Raw genomic sequence first — 20,695 nt, 5'->3', positions numbered from 1 at the left:
AATTGTAGTCCATGGACATCTGGAGGGCCACAGTTTGACTATCCCTGCCTTAGGTTATTGGTTTGACCCATGTGGGCATCACCTTTTCCTGCCTCCAATGAGAAGTTATATAATTTCATGTACATCTATTGTTCTACATGCAGGCTCTTTTGGGACCAACCCACCTGTGTCTTTTGTTCTTCTACAATAGAATAAAAAAGCCATAAAAGGTTTTCCAGTCTAGTGGTCAGTCTATCTGGGCATAGCACACTAGGCAAACAATCCTAAAAAACCTAGACATGGCAGCAAGCTCCTAATGAATTTTAGGACATCTCCCCAGCTGTCTACTTCATTCTCACATGTGCCCATAGTGAGAAAGCAAACTTGTGCGAAAACTGCTAGCAGTGCCTGGAAGAGGTGCAGGCTGCAAGGTGGAAGAGATACAACCATTATGCCCTGGGAAGGTGGAAAAGGAGCATGCAACTGAGCCAAAAAAAGCAAATCCTTGCAACTAGAGAGATAAGAGACATTACTGAAGAGGTTGGGAGCAGGCACGCATTAAAAAAGCAAAGTGCAAAGCCGATTCTTCCAACATGGTCAGGAAAGAAAACTTTACCCTCCCCAGGTGGTCATGAACAGCAGGTTGAATTGAGGTTGAGGAAACCTGCTGCAAATGCTGCGGTGTCCTGGGACAGCATCTGTACAAGCTTAGAAGCTGCTCTCAACAGCATTTGAAGTCCTGCCAGGGTCTGGATGCAACCAATACATTTCCTTCCTGAAGTGTGAACACCACCGCCATTCTGTATGCAAAGGCTGGAATGGATACCCTACATCTTTTACATGTTTCTGCCAAATTCTGTCCTTAAAATGTATAGATGCTCAGCCCTTTGCATCTGGTACATGCAGCTGCTGAGCAGTGGGAATGGCAATATTGTTAACCACAAGAAAGTAGAGTCTAACCCAAGAAAGGGCCAAACGGACAATGAAGGCACAGTGTCTATTTAAGGCCCAAGAAGTTCTAAAAGGCAGCTGGAGGTTTCCCCAAAGGGCACAGGATAGAGGTAGTGAAAGAATCCTCCCCTAATTGGAATGGGAAGACATGCAGAATCTGGCTAAGCTTGTAGGATAATCCTACGTATTGAGATCCAGTCTAAATCAAACAATCAGTAAGCTTAGACTGGGGTAACGCTGCATAGGATTGCACCGTCAGCCTGGGACAAGGAAGGATTTTTATGGTTTCTCCATAACAGCTCCAAAATAAATTCCTTCATTACAGGGAGGATCATAGGCACACCTTGCCCTATGCTTATTTGGCCCCACAAAAGTAGTGGAGAACTCAAATCCCATTCAGAAGGGGGTAGGGAGGAGTGTAGGCAGGGAGAAACTTGTTGACATTATGGGGAAATGAACATTCATCTGTTTAGCAGTGTCACTACGTGGCAACACAGCAACACACACTGAAAAACACAACATAAGAAAACCCTAAATTGAAAGTGCGTCCAAAGAGCGGTTCCGATATGCTATTGGAAAGACTTCTTGAAGTTGGGGGGAAGGGGGAAGGCCACTGTCAAATTTCCAAGGTAAGTAGAAACACCTAGCACAATCAAGTAGCAAGATGACCCTCTGGGCCCACCATACACCCTTGGAAGCAGTTCACAGATAGGGAATGGCTACTGTGACAAGCTTGAGACCAACGTGTAGCAAGCAAGAAGCCCTCACTGAAGATCTCCACTCATGTTCTGTGCCTGTTTAAAGGACCTTGATAGCCGAAGGAAACCATTCCGGAGCAGTTCCTCTTAGTCCTCCCCAACAGAGACGTGCACCCGATGCCACGCATTGTTGAGCACTCCCAAAATGTTCCAGATGGGTCCCACTGTGTCAGGCTGCTCATTGTAGCTGGTGTCCACAGCCTTGCAGACAATGTTCAACTCCTTGGCACCAGGAGGCACGGAGGCCTCCAGCTGCCAGAGCTTCCATGCCCAGGCTCGGCCTGGCGCCTGTGCCTCGCCAGTGAGCTCTGCCTCGTGCCAGCTCTTCCCGCCGTCCAGAGAGACATCCACACGGATAATACCTTGCCCACCTCCACTCCACGCATAGCCTTTCACGGTGAGAACTCCGGGGATGACAGAGGCATTAGGGGAAGGCTCAGTGATGGCTGACTGGACCGGCAGCTCTTGGATGGCGGGGGCCTTGGAGAAATCCACATTGTCCCACGTCACAGCAGGAGAGAATCCTTTATAATCCTTCTGCTGCCAGTGACTTTGGCTTTCCTCTGGACCCACTGAAATTCGGGCCAGCCACTTGACGTTTCGTGCGCCCACTACACCTGGCACGACGACTCGGACAGGAAACCCGTGGTCACGAGGCACCTCCTCCCCATTCATCTCATAAGCCAGGAGGACGTCCCCTTCGGGGTCCATCGCCTTCTTGAACGGGATGGAGGCGCCATAAACGGTGCCACTCGGATCCGTGTCCAGGCCTTCAAAGCTGACATGGCCCTCATCACCCGGCTTGTAGCCAGCATGCAGCAGGACGTCCCGAAGGCGGGCCCCGCCCCAGCACGCCGTGCTAATAGCCCCAATGCCCCAACCTAGCCGGTTGGTATTCTGGAGAGCGTTCATCTCGGTACGGCGGTTGCCAGCACACTGCACCGTGGCAGTCACTTGGTGCTTAGGAAACTTGCTTTTCAGGTCCTTGAGGGAAAGAGACAGCGTCCGGCCACGAACATCATGTACCTGCAGCTGGTAGGTAGCAGGATCCACCACTGGGACAGGAAGGTGGTTGCGTTTGAAGAAGAGTGGGTTGGGAGTCAGATAGTGCTCGCCGAGTAGCTCTGGAGGAGGTTCTGCATTGAAGGGCTTTAGAGTGTTGACTTTAAGGGCAGGGTGTCGCGGAGGATCTTCCGCGTAAGGATCTCCTGGGGTTGGCAAGGGAGGCTCCTCTGGACTCAGCTCCCCCACTTTGTAGCCCTGAAGAAGCTCCAGCACATGTTCCTGTTTATGCATAGCATAGAGAGCCCAAAAAGGTTCCAGAGCACCTCCCGCTGCCAGGAGAATCTTGCTTTTCCCCCCAGGATGCAATTCTAAGAAATCTGTGACGTCAAACACATTGCTGCCATAGGTCACCCATACTCGATTAGCCTCGTTGTGGTGGCGAGCGACTTCCTGCCGTGTGAAGACAGGAAATGGAGGGCCGGGTGTGGACTCTGGGAGGTCAATCTCAGCTGCCTGAAAAGAAATAACAGGAAAAGGGCATTGTGAAACAGGAAAAACCACCTGGAAATCCACCCATGAAATCACACATGAAGCTACCTTATAGTGAACTAGACCCCTAGGCCATCAAGGTCAGCGCCGTGTACTCTGACTGGCAGTGGCTCTCCAGGGTCTCAGACTGAGGTTTTCAAAACCTGCCTGGTCCCTTTCACTGGAGATGCCAGGGATTGAACCTGGGACCTTCTGTATGTCAAGTAGATCAGGGGTAGTCAACCTGTGGTCCTCCAGATGTTCATGGACTACAATTCCCATGAGCAAATGCTGGCATGAGCTCATGGGAATTGTAGTTCATGAACGTCTGGAGGACCACAGGTTGACTACCCCTGAAGTAGATGATCTACCCAAGCCACGCCTGTTCCTTAAAGAAGACAAAGAGATTCAGAAAGGCAGTAGGAGCTACGCCGGGAGAATGGAGTTGGTGGGGATTTTCGACAGTTATGGGGCAGTTGAAATGGGTTAATCTGTGAGAAGTACGGAAAGAATATATTTCTTCAGAACCCCATACACTGAACTGGATCTAAATCACAATTTTTCACCTTCCCATTGGTGGAGAGTTTTGACCCATATGCTGTACTGGGTCTAAATCGCAATTTTTAATTTTCACATGAAATGTTATAATTACTTCATTTCCGGTGAGTGTGTAGCAGATAAACCTAGTTCTTGTTCTGATTTTTGCCTATCTGCCATGCTTCTCTCACACCTTTGCTTCAGCCAGAGGCTTGCAGGTTTTCATATTCAATTCAGATTCTATTCCCCTACCATAAGCCTGCTGGCATTCCCAGGACAGTGGAGGAAGTGACAAACACGGAGTGGTGTCTGGTGAGGTAGTTATTAAAGGACCTGCCCAGGAGGAGCATCACAGACATCAAGAGAAAAGCAGGAATTGGGAGCCTTTGATCTTTCAGCCCCATCTTTTCCTAATCAAATAAGCCCTGTTAGCTTACATAGACAGCTTCTAAAAACAAAGCTCCTTTACAGTGACTTGTAACCCACTTGTACAAGAGTTTGGGAATGGTAGCCAAACCCTGGCAGATTTCCAAGATAACTCTCCCTTCCATTACATCTCCATCTTGCCCATCCTCCATGGAGCGCCTCTACTTTCTCTTTACAACAGCCCTGTGAAGTAGGCCCATGATCACCCAGTAAGCCAGCTTGGTGTAGTGGTTAAGAGCAGCAGCTTCTAATCTGGCAAGCTGCGTTGGATTCCCTGCTCCACCACATGCAGCCAGCTGTGTGACCTTGGGCTCATCACAGCCCTGACCGAGCAGTAATATCAGGGCTCTCTCAGCCTCCCCTACCTCACCTCACAGGGTGTCTGTTGTGGGGAGAGCAAAGGGAAGGCAATTGTAAACTGCTTTGAGACTCCTCCTGGTAGTGAAAAGTGTGGTATAAAAACCAGCCCTCCTTCTTCATATCTGAGTAACAATTTGATCCCAGATCTTCCCACTGCCAGCTTGACTCACAAATCATTCCACTACATGGGCTAGGATCTTTTTTTCCACAATGCCCCCAGATCCCTGTTCAAGATCCTCCTCTGATCACATTGCAGCTCACGCCCACTCCCCACCTCTGACGCTGGGTGCCTCACTCACCCGTCTACAGTGGTCTCCATAGGCCAAGATGGTGCCTATTCCCAGGCCAGCACCGGCTGCGACCATAAACCTGTGTCTAGTTCTGCCTGCATTGTTCCAAGTGCCATGGGAGCGGTAGGATGACCAAGGCACGCTGACTGCGGGGTAGGTCTTCCGCCTGTAAAGAAAGCCAGTCAAATATGGAAAGGGACAGCAAACAATGATCATTTCTGACTATCATAGATCCCAGAGGATAAGATACTACTAGTTTGGAGAACTTTTTAACAGGGAGAGAGCAACTTATAGAGGTCAGGCTTATTGAAAGGAAGGGCGTCAGTAGCCAGAACAGGGCTGGATGCTAAATGCTGAGAACAAACAAGGACGTGGTGCTGCTTTCCTGCCCACCTTGTGAGCTTCTAAGATCCATCTGGATGTAAAGATAAAAAATTGCTGGACCTTTTGCCCAATCTGTCAAGACAGCTCTTCTAGTTTTTTTCAGTGTTTTCTCCAAACCATCAGACCTCACAGTGCTTCTCAAACGGCAACAGCGGCTAAACTGTTTTCAAATGGCTTCAGACACGTCAGGGAGATTGATCCCCGTTGATTAATTAAACAAGTGCTATCGAGTTGCATCCGACTTATCATGACCCTTCAAGGGGTTTTCAAGGCACGGGATGAGCAGTGGTGGCTCGCCATTGCCTGCCCCTGAGAAGCAGCCGTCTTCCCTGGTGGTCTATCCATCCAACTACGAACTGCTGAGTCTCCTCGCTCTGATGAGATTAGGGAAGTCAGGACTATTCAGACTGCCCGAGGTGCCCGTTACAATCCATAAAAGGCACTTCTGTGAGGAGCTGTTAAAGGGCAAACACGGGCTGCAGATGCTAGTGAGACCAGGTCAGAAGATGCCAACCGGAGGTGCTGTGGCATAGCTGGCAATCCAGCTGTACTAGTGATGCTGCAGTGGAAAAACAAGGACTGGACATTGGGAGGAGGAGAAGGAGGATACAGTGAAAAAGCAGAAAACACAATGGAAGGCAGACTGCAAGGATGGGGCCAGGTAGGGTGCAGAGAAAGAAACTGGCTCTGTAAAAGCCGTTTCCCAGGATCCAAGCAGCATGACCTGAAAGCTTAACTTTAAAGTACCCTTGCCAGACGGCAGTCTCCATTTCAAGAAGAAAAGAGTGAGCACGCCAGGGACCTAAGGAACGCCAGGAAAATAATGCCGCTCACTCTGTTCCCTGATGGGCCTTTCAAATCTTTGGCAGGTGTGTTGGCTTGCATTCACAATGTGCTGGGAATTTCTACGGATCTTTTAAGAAGTCCTTGGCACTAAGAGCCAGTGTGGTGTAATAATTAGAATGCTGGGACAAGAGAGATCTGCGTTCAGATCCACATTCAACCACACAGATCAGCAAGTGATCATAGACCAGGCATTTTCCCTCCGTCTCACTTATCTTATCGGGCTGCTCTGAGGGCAAAATGGAGGAAGGGAGTGCCGTGGTCTCCTTGGAGGAAGAAAGGATAAAAATGTAGAGGGAGGCCAATTCCCATTTCAGGTATGGCAAGTTTCTAGTCCCTATGCTTGTAAAACAAGTGTACTGCTCTACTGATGGCTTGTAAAGGTGGATGGTTAAGGACAGAACATCAGCATCCCACAGAAATATCTGATATTCTCCGCTGTCCTCAACCTGTATTCAACACTTTTCCCAACCTTATCCTACCCCAGTAACAATCTGAACAAGGGGAAGGAGCAGATGCATGCTTCCAGCAACCAGACCATGTTATACAACATGAGCAGGGTTATATAGGACATATTTCCTGTTTGCAGGTACGTTGCATAATCTGGACATTATACTTCCTCTCTGACATCCACAGCACAGACGTCTGACTCCCAGCTGGGGACTACTTAGTGATAAATCATTAACTCTTGCCTCCACTCAAGGTAAGTGAGAGAGAACCCTATAAAGGGATTTCCCTGCCTATCCGAGGATGTTAAAGGCAACAGCCAAACAGCAGCTGGAGATAAGATTAGAAGCAGCAAACCTTTTGACAAGCAGCCAAGAAAGAGAACCTAGAAAGGGCTCTTTAGGAAAGTTCACTTCAGGTGTCTTCAGTGCCATCCAGCCTGACATTAAGTGGCTGCTTCCATAAGGAACAATTCACAATAGAAGGTCCACAACAGAATCAGAATTACACAGAGCTGGAATAGGCCACAAAGGGCCATCCAGCCCAGCCCCGCACCTTCTCAGGGACTTAAAAAACACACCCTCCTGACAGGTGCCCATCCAATCTCCTCCTAAAAAACTTTCACTGAAGAAAACTCCACCACCCTGTGAGGCAGCATATTTTATCTATGGACAGCCCTCACCCTCAGAAAAATATTTAAGTGGGACCTCTGTTCCTGTAATTTGAACCCACTGCTCCTACTCCTTGTTTCTACAGCTGCAGGAAACAAGTTAGCCCCCTCTTCAACATGCCTACCTTTAACATAGTTAAACACAGCTGTTGTATCACCCTACGGTGCCCCTTCATACTTGCTGTTCCCAACTCTCTTGCCAGTATTTGGTATATCGTTAAAATGTTATTTTTAAAGAGCCTACTAATGGTGGTCGTGGGCCAATATATGGGAATACTCAGGGAAAACAGCACTAGATGCAGACGGTGTTTTGGAAATCCACACCTTCCCATCCAAATTGTGGGCAAACCTGCTCTGATTCTGCCTCTATCCCATAAGATCAGATCAAAGCTTGAAAATATTGGGGCAAATCACAAAAGGAGAACAATTGAAAGATAACGCTATATGGATACTTTACAGGGGGGACACAGCCTGTTCTACCTTTGGCAATAGACATAAAATGGGATTCGGTGTTGGAAGGGCATACTCGCTTCTGAGACACTCAGGCCAGGGCTGAGCAAGATAAGGATGAGCAACAAAGCTGCAGGTCAAGAGGGGCTCTTATCCAACACAGTGCTCGTCTCTTTAATACTGTGGTTCCAGCCTGGGCATCTCCGAAGAGCCCAGTGTCATAGCACTGCTAATACAGCTGGCCTACTGGAAATGTTCATTCTCAACCTGGCTGGCTTTTTGGGGTGTTTACAAGGTAGGTACTCCCTGCAGAAGTCAATCAAACTTGCTGTTGAAAATGGAAAAGGAGGGGGAAATGATGGTTAAGTATGACTCCTTTGCTTCTTAGTAAGGCGCATTAAATTCTGCTGTTGTAGAACTACATAATGCCAAGCCTAGCTTCCTCATTGTTACTTAAGGAAAAGTCCAGGGGAAGGCAGAATCGTGTGATAATGGACTCACAATGTACTACTACAGCTACCCTGTAGAAAATCCGGTTGCCAACAATTGCAAGATGAGAGTGCATTAGCCAACGAAGAGTAAGAACATCCCAGCTCAAAAGCTTACTAGGGTGGTGGTTGTTTAATTAAAGATGGCATAATTCACATCAATTAATTCAATTCATTTCAATTAATTCAATTCAATGAATTAAGAAAACCTAATTAAATTTACAGAGCCTCTCGTGGCGCAGACTGGTAAGGCAGCAAACATGAAAGCTCTGCCCATGAGGCTGGAAGTTCGATCCCAGCAGCCGGCTCAAGGTTGACTCAGCCTTCCATCCTTCCAAGGTCGGTAAAATGAGTACCCAGCTTGCTGGGGGGTAAACGGTAATGACTGGGGAAGGCACTGGCAAACCACCCCGTATTGAGTCTGCCATGAAAACGCTGGAGGGCGTCACCCCAAAGGTCAGACATGACCCAGTGCTTGCACAGAGGATTCCTTTACCTTTACCTTTAATTCAATTTACATTTATTTTCAGTCATTATGGTCCTATCTATTTTCCCTAGGTGGCAGATTTTGGGTCCCCTTGGTCAGGATTTTGGAAGGTGGAAATCTAGTAGGAATAAACTGGCAATGGGAAAGCAAGGCTTAGGTAAGCAGGCTGCAAATTAAGGGCTGCCTTCATTTCGTTGAGGCTTGCAGTCGCATTTTCCATACCAGTATGTTTTCTGGAGGGTGCAGAAAACAGTCCTGCTCATTCTGATCACATCCATCTTGTCCAAGCCTGCAAACAGGGAAGAAAATCGAGAGAGGTTTCAAACAAAACAATATTGCAAGTCTTAAAGCAAACCATTAGATGCAGAGCTAGAAAGCACATTGGGAGACTTCCGGCTAAGATGGTGGTGGAATGACATCGCCTTTAAAAGCTCTCAGATAAGCTAGTCTTATTTTATTATTTTCCTCTAGTTTTTATCAGTGGAGACTTATTTATCTATTCCTTTTATTTTATTTATGTATTTATTATATTTATATACCGCCCTCCCAGGGGACTCAGGGCGCTTTACACAGAACACATGAACAATACATGAAACAATCCATATTAATAACCATACAATAATATTAATAACAATGGCTATAACAGTATAACAATATAACAATATAATAGTACAAACAATGCAACAGTGCAACAGGTCCAGAGCGCTCTAGTGGAGTTCTGGGAGGGAGGGAGGGAGGGAGGGAGGGAGGGAGGGAGCAGGGGAGCGGGGGCCCTTCAGTCGCTATTGGTTATACCTGGTCTCAACCAAATGCCTGGCAGAAGAGCTCCTTTTTGCAGGCCCTGCAGAACTGTTTAAGCTCCGTCAGGGCCCTGATCTGCTCCGGGAGCTCATTCCTTCTTTATCCTACTCCACTAATTCCCTTTTAAGACTGAAAGCATATTCCCTGTCTGGGGCAATCACACTGAAGGCCCCGATTTGGCTTTGCATTGCCCAGTTTTTCAGCCAACTCTTAGGCACAATAATAAGCAACACAGAAAATCCTGATGCAATTGTGAGGGCTAACTTTATTTCCAAAACTGATCATCAGAGCTACAGAATTGGAGGGCTCTCGAGAGCCTGCCAAGTAGGTGGAAGTAGCTCAAAGTTACTATAACCAAGGCTGTGGTTTGTTGTCTAAATCATTTCTACAAAGGTCACAGGAGCATAAATGGGTCACAGATGACTGCACCGTTGGAATCAGAATATTCATACTCACTGGCATATAGCTGGATGACTGAAGGGGCCTGGTCAGATAGAATTAAAAAGCCAGACAAAGCATTACAGAGTTAGATTAGTTGTTCATTGGAAACGGCAAAGAAAACTATGGCTCAGGACCTCTGGTAGGAGTAGCTTATTGTCAATAAAGGAAAGGAGTACTCAAGAAGACGGCAGGAAAAGAGCTGCCTGACAGAGAGACTTCTGCGGCCTACAGCACTGCCACCAGGCCTGGGGGGAAATGCCTGCTTCCGTTTACAGATTTATTAACATGTCAAAAGAGGCAGGTGAAGTTTTCTCATGATGTCCCAATTAAAGAGATAGGGCATTGTCCCTCCAGAAAAAAATCTTTGTAGCTTGGCAGGATGACTGAGAAGAAATGGGACAGATAAGAATCTGGTTAGCTAGGGAAGCAGTGAACTCTTCTGAGAAAGCAGTGAACACCTTACTATCTTGAGTTTCAAAAGGGAAGGACCAGCTTCAGAACCAGAAGTTGCTCCAGAACAGCCAACAAAGATCCTAACCAGGAAAAAAAGATCCTAACCGGCTCTGTATGTACTAATTGGGTGTGGAGGTTAAACGGGGAGAAATCAAGCAGAGTACATAATAAAACCTGAACAAATCAAGAATGGCTAGCCATGTTTATTTATTACATTTATATTCCACCCTTCCCAGCACAGCTGGCTCATGGCAGATTACAACAATCATAACAGTCTAAAATTAATATCTAAAAAACCCCTCACACCCACCCTAACCAGCCCCCCCAACACAGACCAAAGCTTATCCTCCCCTCCCTGCCTCACCTCCCAACCATATGCCCAGGGAGACATAACAAAGGGGCTTTGTATTCTTCCTCGCCCTTGCCTCAACCAAAGGCCTGGTGGAAGAGCTTCATCTTACAGGCCCTGCGGAACTTGGCCAATTCCTACAGGGCCCTCAGCTGTTCCACCAGGCCGGGGCCAGGGCCAAAAACCACCAGGCCCTGGTTGAGGCCAGACGGACTCTGTGTGGCCCAGGGATCTACAGTCAATTTGTCATTGCCGAAATCAACAACCTGCTCGGGGCATAATGAGTTAGACAATCCCTCAGGTGCACAGAGAGTTAGTCTATCCGTACCAGTAGGAAAGTGTAAGAATTCAGTAGCACCTTAAAAACTATCAAAATCTGTAGCAGAGTATGAGCTTTCATGAATCCCTGCTCACTTCTTCAGATTCTAAATCCGAATTTGCTATTTCCATTTAATTAGGGGACTAAACAAGTACGATTACCACATCCTTTATTACAGTGGGTATTATAACCTGAAGGAAATTCCTCTAGCCTAAGGCTCATGTTTAAAGACAACTTCAAACTATAAATCAATGGTTGGGATATAGGATACAGGCTATTTACCTTTAAGGAAAATAACAAAGTTTACGTGCATTACAAAAGCCTAGGTGAGCAACCATATTATCTTAAGTGGATCTTGTGTGCTACCCTATAATGTCCTCCCAAGCGTCCTATCATTAAACAGCCTTGCTCAGCTTTTGCAAACTGAAGGCCATGGCTTCCTTTTCTGAGTCAATCCATCTCATGTTGGGACTTCCTCTTTGCCTACTGCCTTCAACTTTTCCTTGCATTATTGTCTTGTACATGGAGTCCATCTTCTCATATGACAAACATATGATAGTCTCACGGAGGAATGGGCCTGCTTCAGACTGCAGATCCTATTCTGCCCTGCCCATTCCATGGTGTGGTCAACTCCTGGAGAGGCTTCTCTCTCTTTCACTCTAGAGCAGGGGTAGTCAACCTGTGGTCCTCCAGATGTTCATGGACTAGAATTCCCAGGAGCCCCTGCCAGCAAATGCTGGTAGGGGCTCATGGGAATTGTAGTCCATGGACATCTGGAGAACCACAGGCTGACTGCTCTAGAGCAGTGATTCTCAACCAAGGTTCTGGGAAACTCTTTGGTTATTCAGAACTTCGGATGGACACTGACATCACTGGAGCCCACTTCCCCTGTTGCTCTTTCTCCCCAGTGGAAATGGTAAATGGTGGATTGATTGACTGGTGGGCTCCTGCATCTTACTTCTGCACCCATTCCTCTGAAGGGGCATGTCACAACTTCCAAGGTTCCTTGAAGCCTGAAAAGCATCTCAGGGGTTCCTCCACAGTCAAAAAGTTGAAAAAGGCTGCTCTAGGGTAACCACTGCCACCACTGACCTTCACACAGAATAACCTGGTAAGAGGGTCAGAACTTCCAGCTTCCTTTTTAGTTCTCAGGCCTCTCCTTGGTGTCTCCCACTGCCCAGCACCTGGCCACCATTGGGGCAATTTACTGCCTGATGTGCCCCTGGAGGAATAGCTGCTTGCCAGCTTCCCTTCCTCTCCTAGGGCTCCCCTTTGCAATAGCATTTTTGTGACAGTGAAGGTCTATGTGGTGCAGGGAGCCACAACCAGCATCCAAAGTTAGAAAACATTAAAAAAAAAATGTTTACAAGAAGAAATTTAGCACAGCACCATAAAGGCCCCACCCACATAAGGATCAAAGACTGGGAGGTAGTTTTTTTTCTTGTTGAGAGAGGCTGCAAAGAGGCCCGTGACAGGTGTCTGTGATATCTTGGACTGTCTGATTGCTGATGGACCGTTCTGCCTGATCCAAGTCTCTTCAAGTGAGGCATCCCGCTTGTTTAAGACTTCCTGGACATGCTGTGCTTTGAGTGCCAACAGATTACTCTCTTCCCATGTAATATCTGCACTGAGTCTCCTATATAGAAGAATCACTTTGGTGCCACACTGGCTATTTATGTGGGCCTTCGTAGTAATATTATTTGTCTTTTCAAGGATATACCTGTGCTGGACCAGGTCTCAGAAAGCAAGCAGTGCTAGTTTTATTGCTCCCTTCTGATGTCCATCTACCCTGGGATGTCCAGTCCAAACAATGTGTTCCCCATCTACTGGTATCTGAAGGCCCTGACTGAGACTAGTTGGCAACCTACACTATCTCAGTGAGTTTTTTATGCTTCATTTGTGTGCTGCTTCCCCCCCCCCCCGCCCCCAATGTCCCTTTGATACAGCAACAATGTCCACTACAATGTCCTTGTGTAGAACCACACCCAAGGTACTATGTCTATGGTTGCAATGAAATACCCCAGAAACTAGGACAAGAACATCAAGTCCCCCTGTTTCTACTCATGAATGGAATTTACCATCATTCTGATTTTTGACTGTCTCTTGATTGGTAAGAAGACAGGACCGAAGACAGGACCGAATCCAACTACAAGATTAATGAGATCTCTCATAGGCAGCAGTGGAAATGTTCTACTTGAAAAAGTCTGATTCCTCTCCAGGCCACTATTGGTCTTCTTTATTCAATGCTATCACAACAGAAATAACTACAGACTGGGTATCTTTCTGTGCTGGCCCCCTGTCTTAATCTTGTCTTTTTCCCCTCTGTGTACAAATCTTGAGTGTTGGGATAGAGGGCCCGTAGTTTAGGATGATTGCCTCTCACTTCTTTTTCTTTTACAGCACCATTTATGTGAAAAATACTTAGATCTAGATACTAGCCTCTCTGATGATGATGAAAGAGATAATTCAGATGTGGAGGAGGGAGAACTCTGCCTACGTAGCTCTGCTTTCAATTCTTTCCCCCATAATATGGATTATCAATTCTTTCCTCTTTACAGTCAATCCCGACTGCCTCTGAACCCCCTCCTGTGTCTGTTTGCAAAGAAGCCACCTGGGGGGGGGGGATTATCAGTTGTGGCCAAGGCATCCATGTAGGCCTCCATGCCTGGGAAGCCCAGAGTCCATTCCCAAAGCCAACTTGGACACCTGGCATTCCTTGAGCCATATTATCCATTAAGTAATTAGATCATGAATAACCATGTTTACATTTGGGTTCACACCCCATAATCTTGCTGCCGGTCTATCTGTATCTAACAAATATCCAGTCATAAAGATTTAATGTTGTTTTTTGCCTGGCCAAAAAAGATAGCAGAAATCAGCACTTTACAACTGATCCATCTGCATATTGACTTACCTCCCTTGTAAGGGAAGTGGCCACCAGCACTCTGGTCCTGCACTTGCCTAGCACAACAGCTGAGTCATCTTTACTGTGCAAATATTATAAGGAAACATTTGCATTTTCATATCTGCCCTGTGATCAGCAATGCTGCTTTCTGAACACTAAAGCACTCCAGCCGTTCCCTACTTATGCTCAATGTACCAATGGGAGAAAATGGGGGCTTGGCCCTGGTGACACATTCAACATCATTTCTGGCTGTGTAACCAGAAGCCACATTACCATGTCATGGTACACTCTAGCATTTCCCCAAAATTCTATAATAAAAACCATACCGTTTTGAGGAAATGTTAGGGCATCCTGCTCTACAGTGCTGTTGCTTCTTTACATAGCGAGAAACGATTTTGGTACATCACTGGATGCTGTTTTGGCGAATCTTTATTTTTACATTAATTTTATCGTTGGCCACTACGCCCAGCCAGCCAGTTCGTGGTGATTATAAAATTTCAGATAAAGTGTTTAAAAACAACTAAACGTGATGCAATAAAACACGCACCTGTTAAAACACCCACCTAATCCACCCCTTGGCTGCCAACACCCAATGGAAGAGAAATGCTACCAGATGAGGGTTATGGGGAACAATCAAAGAAAAGAGGTCCATGATGTCTCTTCTTAGGGCTGACAACTATGCACAGCATTATAGTCCACGTACCTCCCAGGGTTTTCCCCACCTCTGCCCAAACCTGCTTTGCTCCAAATTTTTAGGAACAATTGCAGCGAAGCATAGAGGGCTGCTGCACAGGTGGAGAAGTTCAGGTTTTCCTGGACTTGTTTGCAAGGTAGCCATTTCCCCCATCCCCCATCCCTGCACTGGCCATTTCCTCCCCTGGCTATCAGGGGACTTTCTGTTGCTACTTCCACACGTGCCATCAGTTGTATTATAAGGTGGGCTACCAGACCTACAACTAAATATAGAGAAAGGCATATCTCCGCAACAAAAGGAACAAGAGATTTCCTTTAAAAAGCAAGCAAACAAGCAAGCTGGGAATTCAGAGACCCTGATAGATTGAACATCATTACAACAATTGCCAGGATTTTGTTTTTTTATGAAAAGGCCCTTGTAACACAGGAAGATGTCAGTTTCTGGGAGAGAGAAACCTGCCATATGGAAGCCTGGTTGCTGCTGCCCTGTACTGGCAGCCACAGCAGCAACCTGGAAACTACAGAAGCCTGTTCCTCCATGTAGAAAATATCGTGGTCCTCTTCCTTATCATCACCCGCCTGATGCCAAAGTGAAGGCAGAACTGCAAGAAGAACCCCAGAGTAAATATATGCAGGCAAGCCCATAACTGGTCCAGTAAGATTCACTCACTCGTGCTATGGTTCAACCCTGATCTTAACCCCTCTGAAAGCTTGCACACGACTGCAGTTTCATTTCCCTCCCTGCCTTGAAGAGTTCTGAAAATGTAACACGCTGTTTCATTTTGTTTTGGTCAGTCTTAAAAGGCACTGCCGGTGTCTTTTGTTTCCGAATCTTCGCAGAAAGGAAGGCTGAAAGCGTTGACCTTAAAATTATCACCACTCCAAGTAACATACTCATTCAGACAAATTGGAGTCCTTTAATCATTAGCTAGGAGTGAATCATTGCCACAAAATCCCTTTTTGGATTGGCTTACCTGCCCTGGGAAAGCCCAGTCAACATAACTTGAAAGAGCTCTTGCTGACTTTCCCTTGACAGTTATCTTTGCTCCTACTGGCTCAGTTTAGCGGGAGACCCAGAAGAGCTGCAGGTCAACATTTCCCAAATCATTTTATTACCAAGTTTATCTCTCCGCCACGCCTGAAAGATCAGGCTGCTCTAAGAAGATACGCAGGAGTACAGCTAGTGGAAATGGTTGCTCTATGTGCTTGCAATTCCAGCACCAGTTGGCAAGGCAGACACCCCGCCCTGCCCTACAGGGGGAAAAGCCAACACCCCGAACACTTTCCAGGGACAATAATCATGACTTTAATTGCACAGGCCATAAAACACCCGTCTAAACTCAAAAGCATAGATTCAAATGGGCAGCCGTGTTGGTCTGAAGTAGCACAATAAAAGCAGAGTCCAGTGGCACCTTTAAGACCAGCAAAGATTGCTTCAAGGCGTGAGCTTTCGAGTGCAAGCACTCGAAAGCTCACGCCTTGAATCAATCTTTGCTGGACTTAAAGGTGCCACTGGACTCTGATTTGATTAAGCTCGAAAGTGGCACCTCCCGCTGGATTAGGAAGTGGGCTACCATTCCCACTGCACCATCGGCATGTTACCCGGACCATTTTAAGAAAGCGTTTGTGTGTGGGGGGGGGAGGAAGACCCTCCCATGGAGGCCTCTTCCCCAATTTGGGAGAACCGCAAGCCTCAACCCACAAGTAAAGGCAGCATCCCAAAGGGGGGCGGTGGAATGTCCCAGGAGATCATCTCTCCAGCGCCCCCCCCCCCCGCCATGCGCCACAAGGAGCTCAAGGCCACCTTCGAGGGAGCCACGCTGAGGAAGCCACGTCGGGCGCCCTGCAAGAGGTCTCCCTCCCTATTTCAAGGAGCCCCACCAGAGATTTTGGGGGGTTGCTGTTTTTAAGAAAAGCGCCTCGTCGCTATCTTTCCAGGGCAGCCGCAGCCCCTCCCCGATCCCCAGCCCTGCCTCACCCAAGAAACCTGGAACTGGAAGCGGAAAAAATTGCTCTGACTCAGATTCGGTTTCCCCCCAAATATGCGGCGTGGGGAAGGGCAAGGAAAAGAGCCGCAAGAGCCCTCTCCTTCGCGTCCCTTTCCAAGCCAGGTTCCCCCCCGAACCTTTCCCCTGCTCGCCCTCCACACCTCACCTGTGAGGCAAGCCGGGTCTCCGCGCCAAACAAGCCGGGTGGCTGAAGCAGCAGCTGAGCTGTCGCCGGGGAGAGAAAAGGCTCTTGGCGCACCGCGAAAGCGCCCTCCTGGCGGCGGATGAGGCCGAAGAGAAGCGCGTTAAAGGGCCAGCGACCCAAAATAGCAGCAGCCTGCGACGCGGGAAAATTCCCCCCACCCACCGGCAGCCTGCGCTCGCCCGGTGCTAAGAATAGACAGTGGCTCCCGAGCGCGCCTGCCGCCCTACTTGCTGCCGGGGGCGGCCCCGCAGAATTGCTGGTGCGCAGATGCCGGGAGCGGGACGCGCTCCACCTCTAGGGCGCAATGGCGCGGGGGAGTCTTCGTGGCGTCGGCCGCCCTCCTCTGTGCGCCTCTCGGGCTTGTAGGCTCAGATGATGGGCGAGTTTCAAAGCTACCCAGGGCAGCCAGGGAAGATTCGGTTTCTAGAGATTGGAGAAGGCGTTCTTTAAAAGTTCTTGTTAAGTCATTAGAATTTATACTAAGGTGACCAGATTGTCCCACTTTTGGAAGGACAACTGGGGGCAGCTGGCAAATTGTACTTATGTTGCAATTTAAAATACCCCAACATTTCCACTCAAAATACAGTACTATGGGCAGCTATGTCTATCCCAACTGAAGTGCACCCGGCGTATAAGACGACCCCCCCACTTGGAGGCATGTTTTTCAGGGGGGGGGGAAGTAGTCTTATACGCCAGCAAATACTGTATATATGTTGTTGTTGCTAGGTGCGAAGTCGTGTCCGACCCATCGCGACCCCATGGACAATGATCCTCCAGGCCTTCCTGTCCTCTACCATTCCCCAGAGTCCATTTTAGTTTGCACGGACTGCTTCAGTGACTCCATCCAGCCACCTCATTCTCTGTCGTCCCCTTCTTCTTTTGCCTTCAATCGCTCCCAGCATTAGGCTCTTCTCCAGGGAGTCCTTCCTTCTCATGAGGTGGCCAAAGTATTTCAGTTTCATCTTCAGGATCTGGCCTTCTAAAGAGCAGTCAGGGCTGATCTCCTCTAGGACTGACCGGTTTGTTCGCCTTGCAGTCCAAGGGACTCGCAAGAGTCTTCTCCAGCACCAGAGTTCAAAAGCCCCCTTCAAGGATCGCTGCCTTGCGTAGCTCAGTGAAGCTATGAGCTATGCCGTGCAGGGACACCCAAGACGGACAGGTCATAGTTGAGAGCTCTGACAAAAGGTGATCCACTGGAGAAGGAAATGGCAAACCACTCCAGTATCTTTGCCATGAAAACCCAATGGACAAGTTCAAAAGGCAAAAATATATATATTACAATACTATTTTTGCGTTCTATGCGTTCTATGAAACTTTTTGTTGCTTCATATAGACCAAAATTTTAATCTAGCATGGTATGTTCAACAAAGATGTTCAACAAAGAAACTACATTTTAGTCTGAGGAAGAGTGCTTGCACTCGAAAGCTTACACTTTTAATAAATCTTTGTTGGTCTTAAAGGTGCTACTGGACTCTGATTTTATTGTGCTACTTCAGACCAACACGGCTACTCATTTGAATCTACATTTTAAAAGGACAGGGTAGAAGCTAGAAGGGCTGGGAAGACTACCACAAAAACCAGTGGGATGCATTACAGACACTTGAGAACAATATTTTAGAAATGAAGTGGAACTCTCGCAACTTTATTAACCAGCTCTCGGCCAAAATGCCTCCAGAACAGGCATTAAAAAAGAAAAGTTGTTTTTTTTCTGCAAGAAGGAGTCTCACTGCCAGAAGGAGTCTCAAAGCAGTTAACAATTGCCTTTCCTTCCCCTCCCCACCACAGACACCCTGTGAAGTAGGTGAGGATGAGAGAGCTCTGATGAGACTGCTGTATGAGAACAGGACTATCAGGACTGTGACAAGCCCAAGGCTGGTTGCATGTGGTGGAGCAGGGAATCAAACCGAGCTCACCAGACTAGAAGTCGCTGGTCTTAACCACTACACAAACAAGACTATGCAAAAAATAGAGGGTTGCATTACAGATACTCAAGAACAATATTTTAGAAATTAAGAAGTGGAACTCTCACACTCTAATTGACCTGTTCCGGGCCAAAATGTCTCTGGAAAACCCTGGAAGAGGCTGGAATGGACATTAAATAATATCTAAATACACAGTGGGACAAGCTCATGGCATTCCAGAAAAATAGTTTAGAAATCAACACAGAACTATTGTACACAGATTAACCCTGTTGAGGCCAAAAATGCCTCCAGAATGGGAGGAAAGGGAGGAAGTGTTCCACCATAAGTATTTGTATTCCAACCCAAGCTGAAGTTTCTGGAAGGGTGCTGTATATTTGTTGCTCACCGTCTTAGCCTTCCTGCTATGGGGCTCCATAGGATTGCACCTTGCTTGCATTAGCATACATTCGAGCAAACATTAGGACTACCAGCACAAACTGGTTTAATTACTAGATCACTTAGCTATAACTTCAGCTGATTTCTAAGACTCAGCACGGGTTTTGCAAGAACAAGTAATGTCAGAACAACCTTATCTATTTTTTAGAAAGTGACTACCTTGCTGGATCAGGGGAATGCCATGGACATAGTTTACCTGGATTTCAGTAAAGCTTTTGATAAGGTTCCACATGATATTCTTGTTCACAAGTTGGTGAAATGCAGTGTGGCTCCTAAATGTGTCAGGTGGATCAATAACTGGTTGACAAATCGTACCCAGAGGGTACTTGTTAATGGTTCAGCATCTTCTTGGAAAACAGTAACAAGTGGAGTACCCCAAGGATCTGTCCTGGGGCCTGTGTTGTTCAACATATTTATAAATGTTTTGGATGAGGGATTAGAGGGTATACTTATTAAATTTGCAGATGATACTAAACTGGGAGGGGTAGCAAACACAACTGAAGACAGCAACAGGATACAGGATGATCTTGACAGCCTCGAGAAGTGGGCTAAACTGAATAAAATGAAGTTCAATAGGGAAAATGTAAAGTTCTACATTTAGGTAGGAAAACCCAAATACCCCAATATAAAATGGGGGAGACTTGGCAGTAGCATGTGCGAAAAGGATCTAGGAGTCTTAGTAGACCATACATTGAACATGAGTCAGTAGTGTGACTTGGTGGCTAAAAGGGCAAATTGAATTTTGGGCTGTATCAAACGAATATTGTGTCCAGATCACGGGAGGTGATGGTACCGCTTTACTCTGCTCTGGTTTGGCCTCACTTGGAGTACTGTGTTCAGTTTTGAAGAGGGATGTAGAAATACTGGAGCGTGTCCAGAGGAGGGCAACAAAGATGGTGAGGGATTTGGAGACCAAGACATATGAAGAAAGGTTGTGGGAGCTTGGTCTGTTTAGCCTAGAGAGGAGACGACTGAGAGGGGATCTGATAACCATCTTCAAGTATTTAAAAGGCTGCCAGTTGGAGCAGAGTTGTTCTCTCTTGCCCCAGAGGGACAGACCAGAATGAATGGGATGAAATTAATTAAAAAGAAATTCCATCTAAACATCTGGAAGAAGTTCCTGACAGAGTGGTTTCTCAGTGAAACAGGCTTCCTTGGGAGGTGGTCGGTTCTCCATCTTCGGAAATTTTTAAACAGAGGCTAGATAGCCATCTGACGGAGAGGCTGATTCTGTGAAGGCAAAGGGGTGGCAGGTTACAGTAGATGAGAGATAGGATTGTGAGTGTCCTGCATAGTGCAGGGGGTTGGACTAGATGACCCATGAGGCCCCTTCCAACACTATTAGTCTATGATTCTCAGCAGCAGTTAATTTTTATTGCTATAAATGTTAGTTAGTGGGCCTTGGCTTTTGGGAACTCTTGATTTTGTTGTGCAATCATAATACAAATAATTAAAAATGGCTTTTCCTTCTAAGAAGGAACAGCATTGTTTGTATGTTAAATTGTAAGTTCATAGATTGCAGCAAAGAAATTAAGAGACGCTTGCTCCTGGGGAAGAAAGCTATGGCAAATCTAGACAGAT

General features: G+C 47.0%; 1 protein-coding gene across 2 annotated transcripts; it reads right to left on the bottom strand.

The window, feature by feature from the left end:
• Nucleotides 1–11: 11 nt before the first annotated feature.
• On the bottom strand, nucleotides 12–17,076 carry SUOX (sulfite oxidase). Of its 2 annotated transcripts, none has more exons than XM_077328826.1 (4): nucleotides 16,719–17,076; nucleotides 8,826–8,892; nucleotides 4,844–5,000; nucleotides 12–3,206 (listed from the first exon to the last, which is right to left on the bottom strand). In XM_077328826.1, exons 2-4 carry the CDS (start codon nucleotides 8,879–8,881, stop codon nucleotides 1,776–1,778), a joined length of 1,644 nt encoding a protein of 547 aa, XP_077184941.1. In that variant the 5' UTR covers nucleotides 8,882–8,892; nucleotides 16,719–17,076; the 3' UTR covers nucleotides 12–1,775. The 2 variants fall into 2 exon arrangements, with proteins under 2 accessions (XP_077184941.1, XP_077184942.1); XM_077328827.1 differs by lacking the exon at nucleotides 16,719–17,076 and adding an exon at nucleotides 15,539–15,638.
• Nucleotides 17,077–20,695: the final 3,619 nt, after the last annotated feature.

Source organism: Paroedura picta, chromosome 3, assembly GCF_049243985.1.
Source record: "Paroedura picta isolate Pp20150507F chromosome 3, Ppicta_v3.0, whole genome shotgun sequence".
NCBI lineage: Eukaryota > Metazoa > Chordata > Lepidosauria > Squamata > Gekkonidae > Paroedura > Paroedura picta.
This window is presented reverse-complemented; position numbering and strand designations above follow the sequence as displayed.

Coding starts and splice junctions, on each gene's coding strand:
- SUOX (XM_077328826.1), bottom strand. CDS start 8,881: ATGGATGTGATCAGAATGAGCAGGACTGTTTTCTGCACCCTCCAGAAA. Junction 5,001..8,825: donor ACCCTCCAGAAAACATACTG/GTATGGAAAATG, acceptor CTTTCTTTACAG/GCGGAAGACCTACCCCGCAG. Junction 3,207..4,843: donor ATGGAGACCACTGTAGACGG/GTGAGTGAGGCA, acceptor ATTTCTTTTCAG/GCAGCTGAGATTGACCTCCC.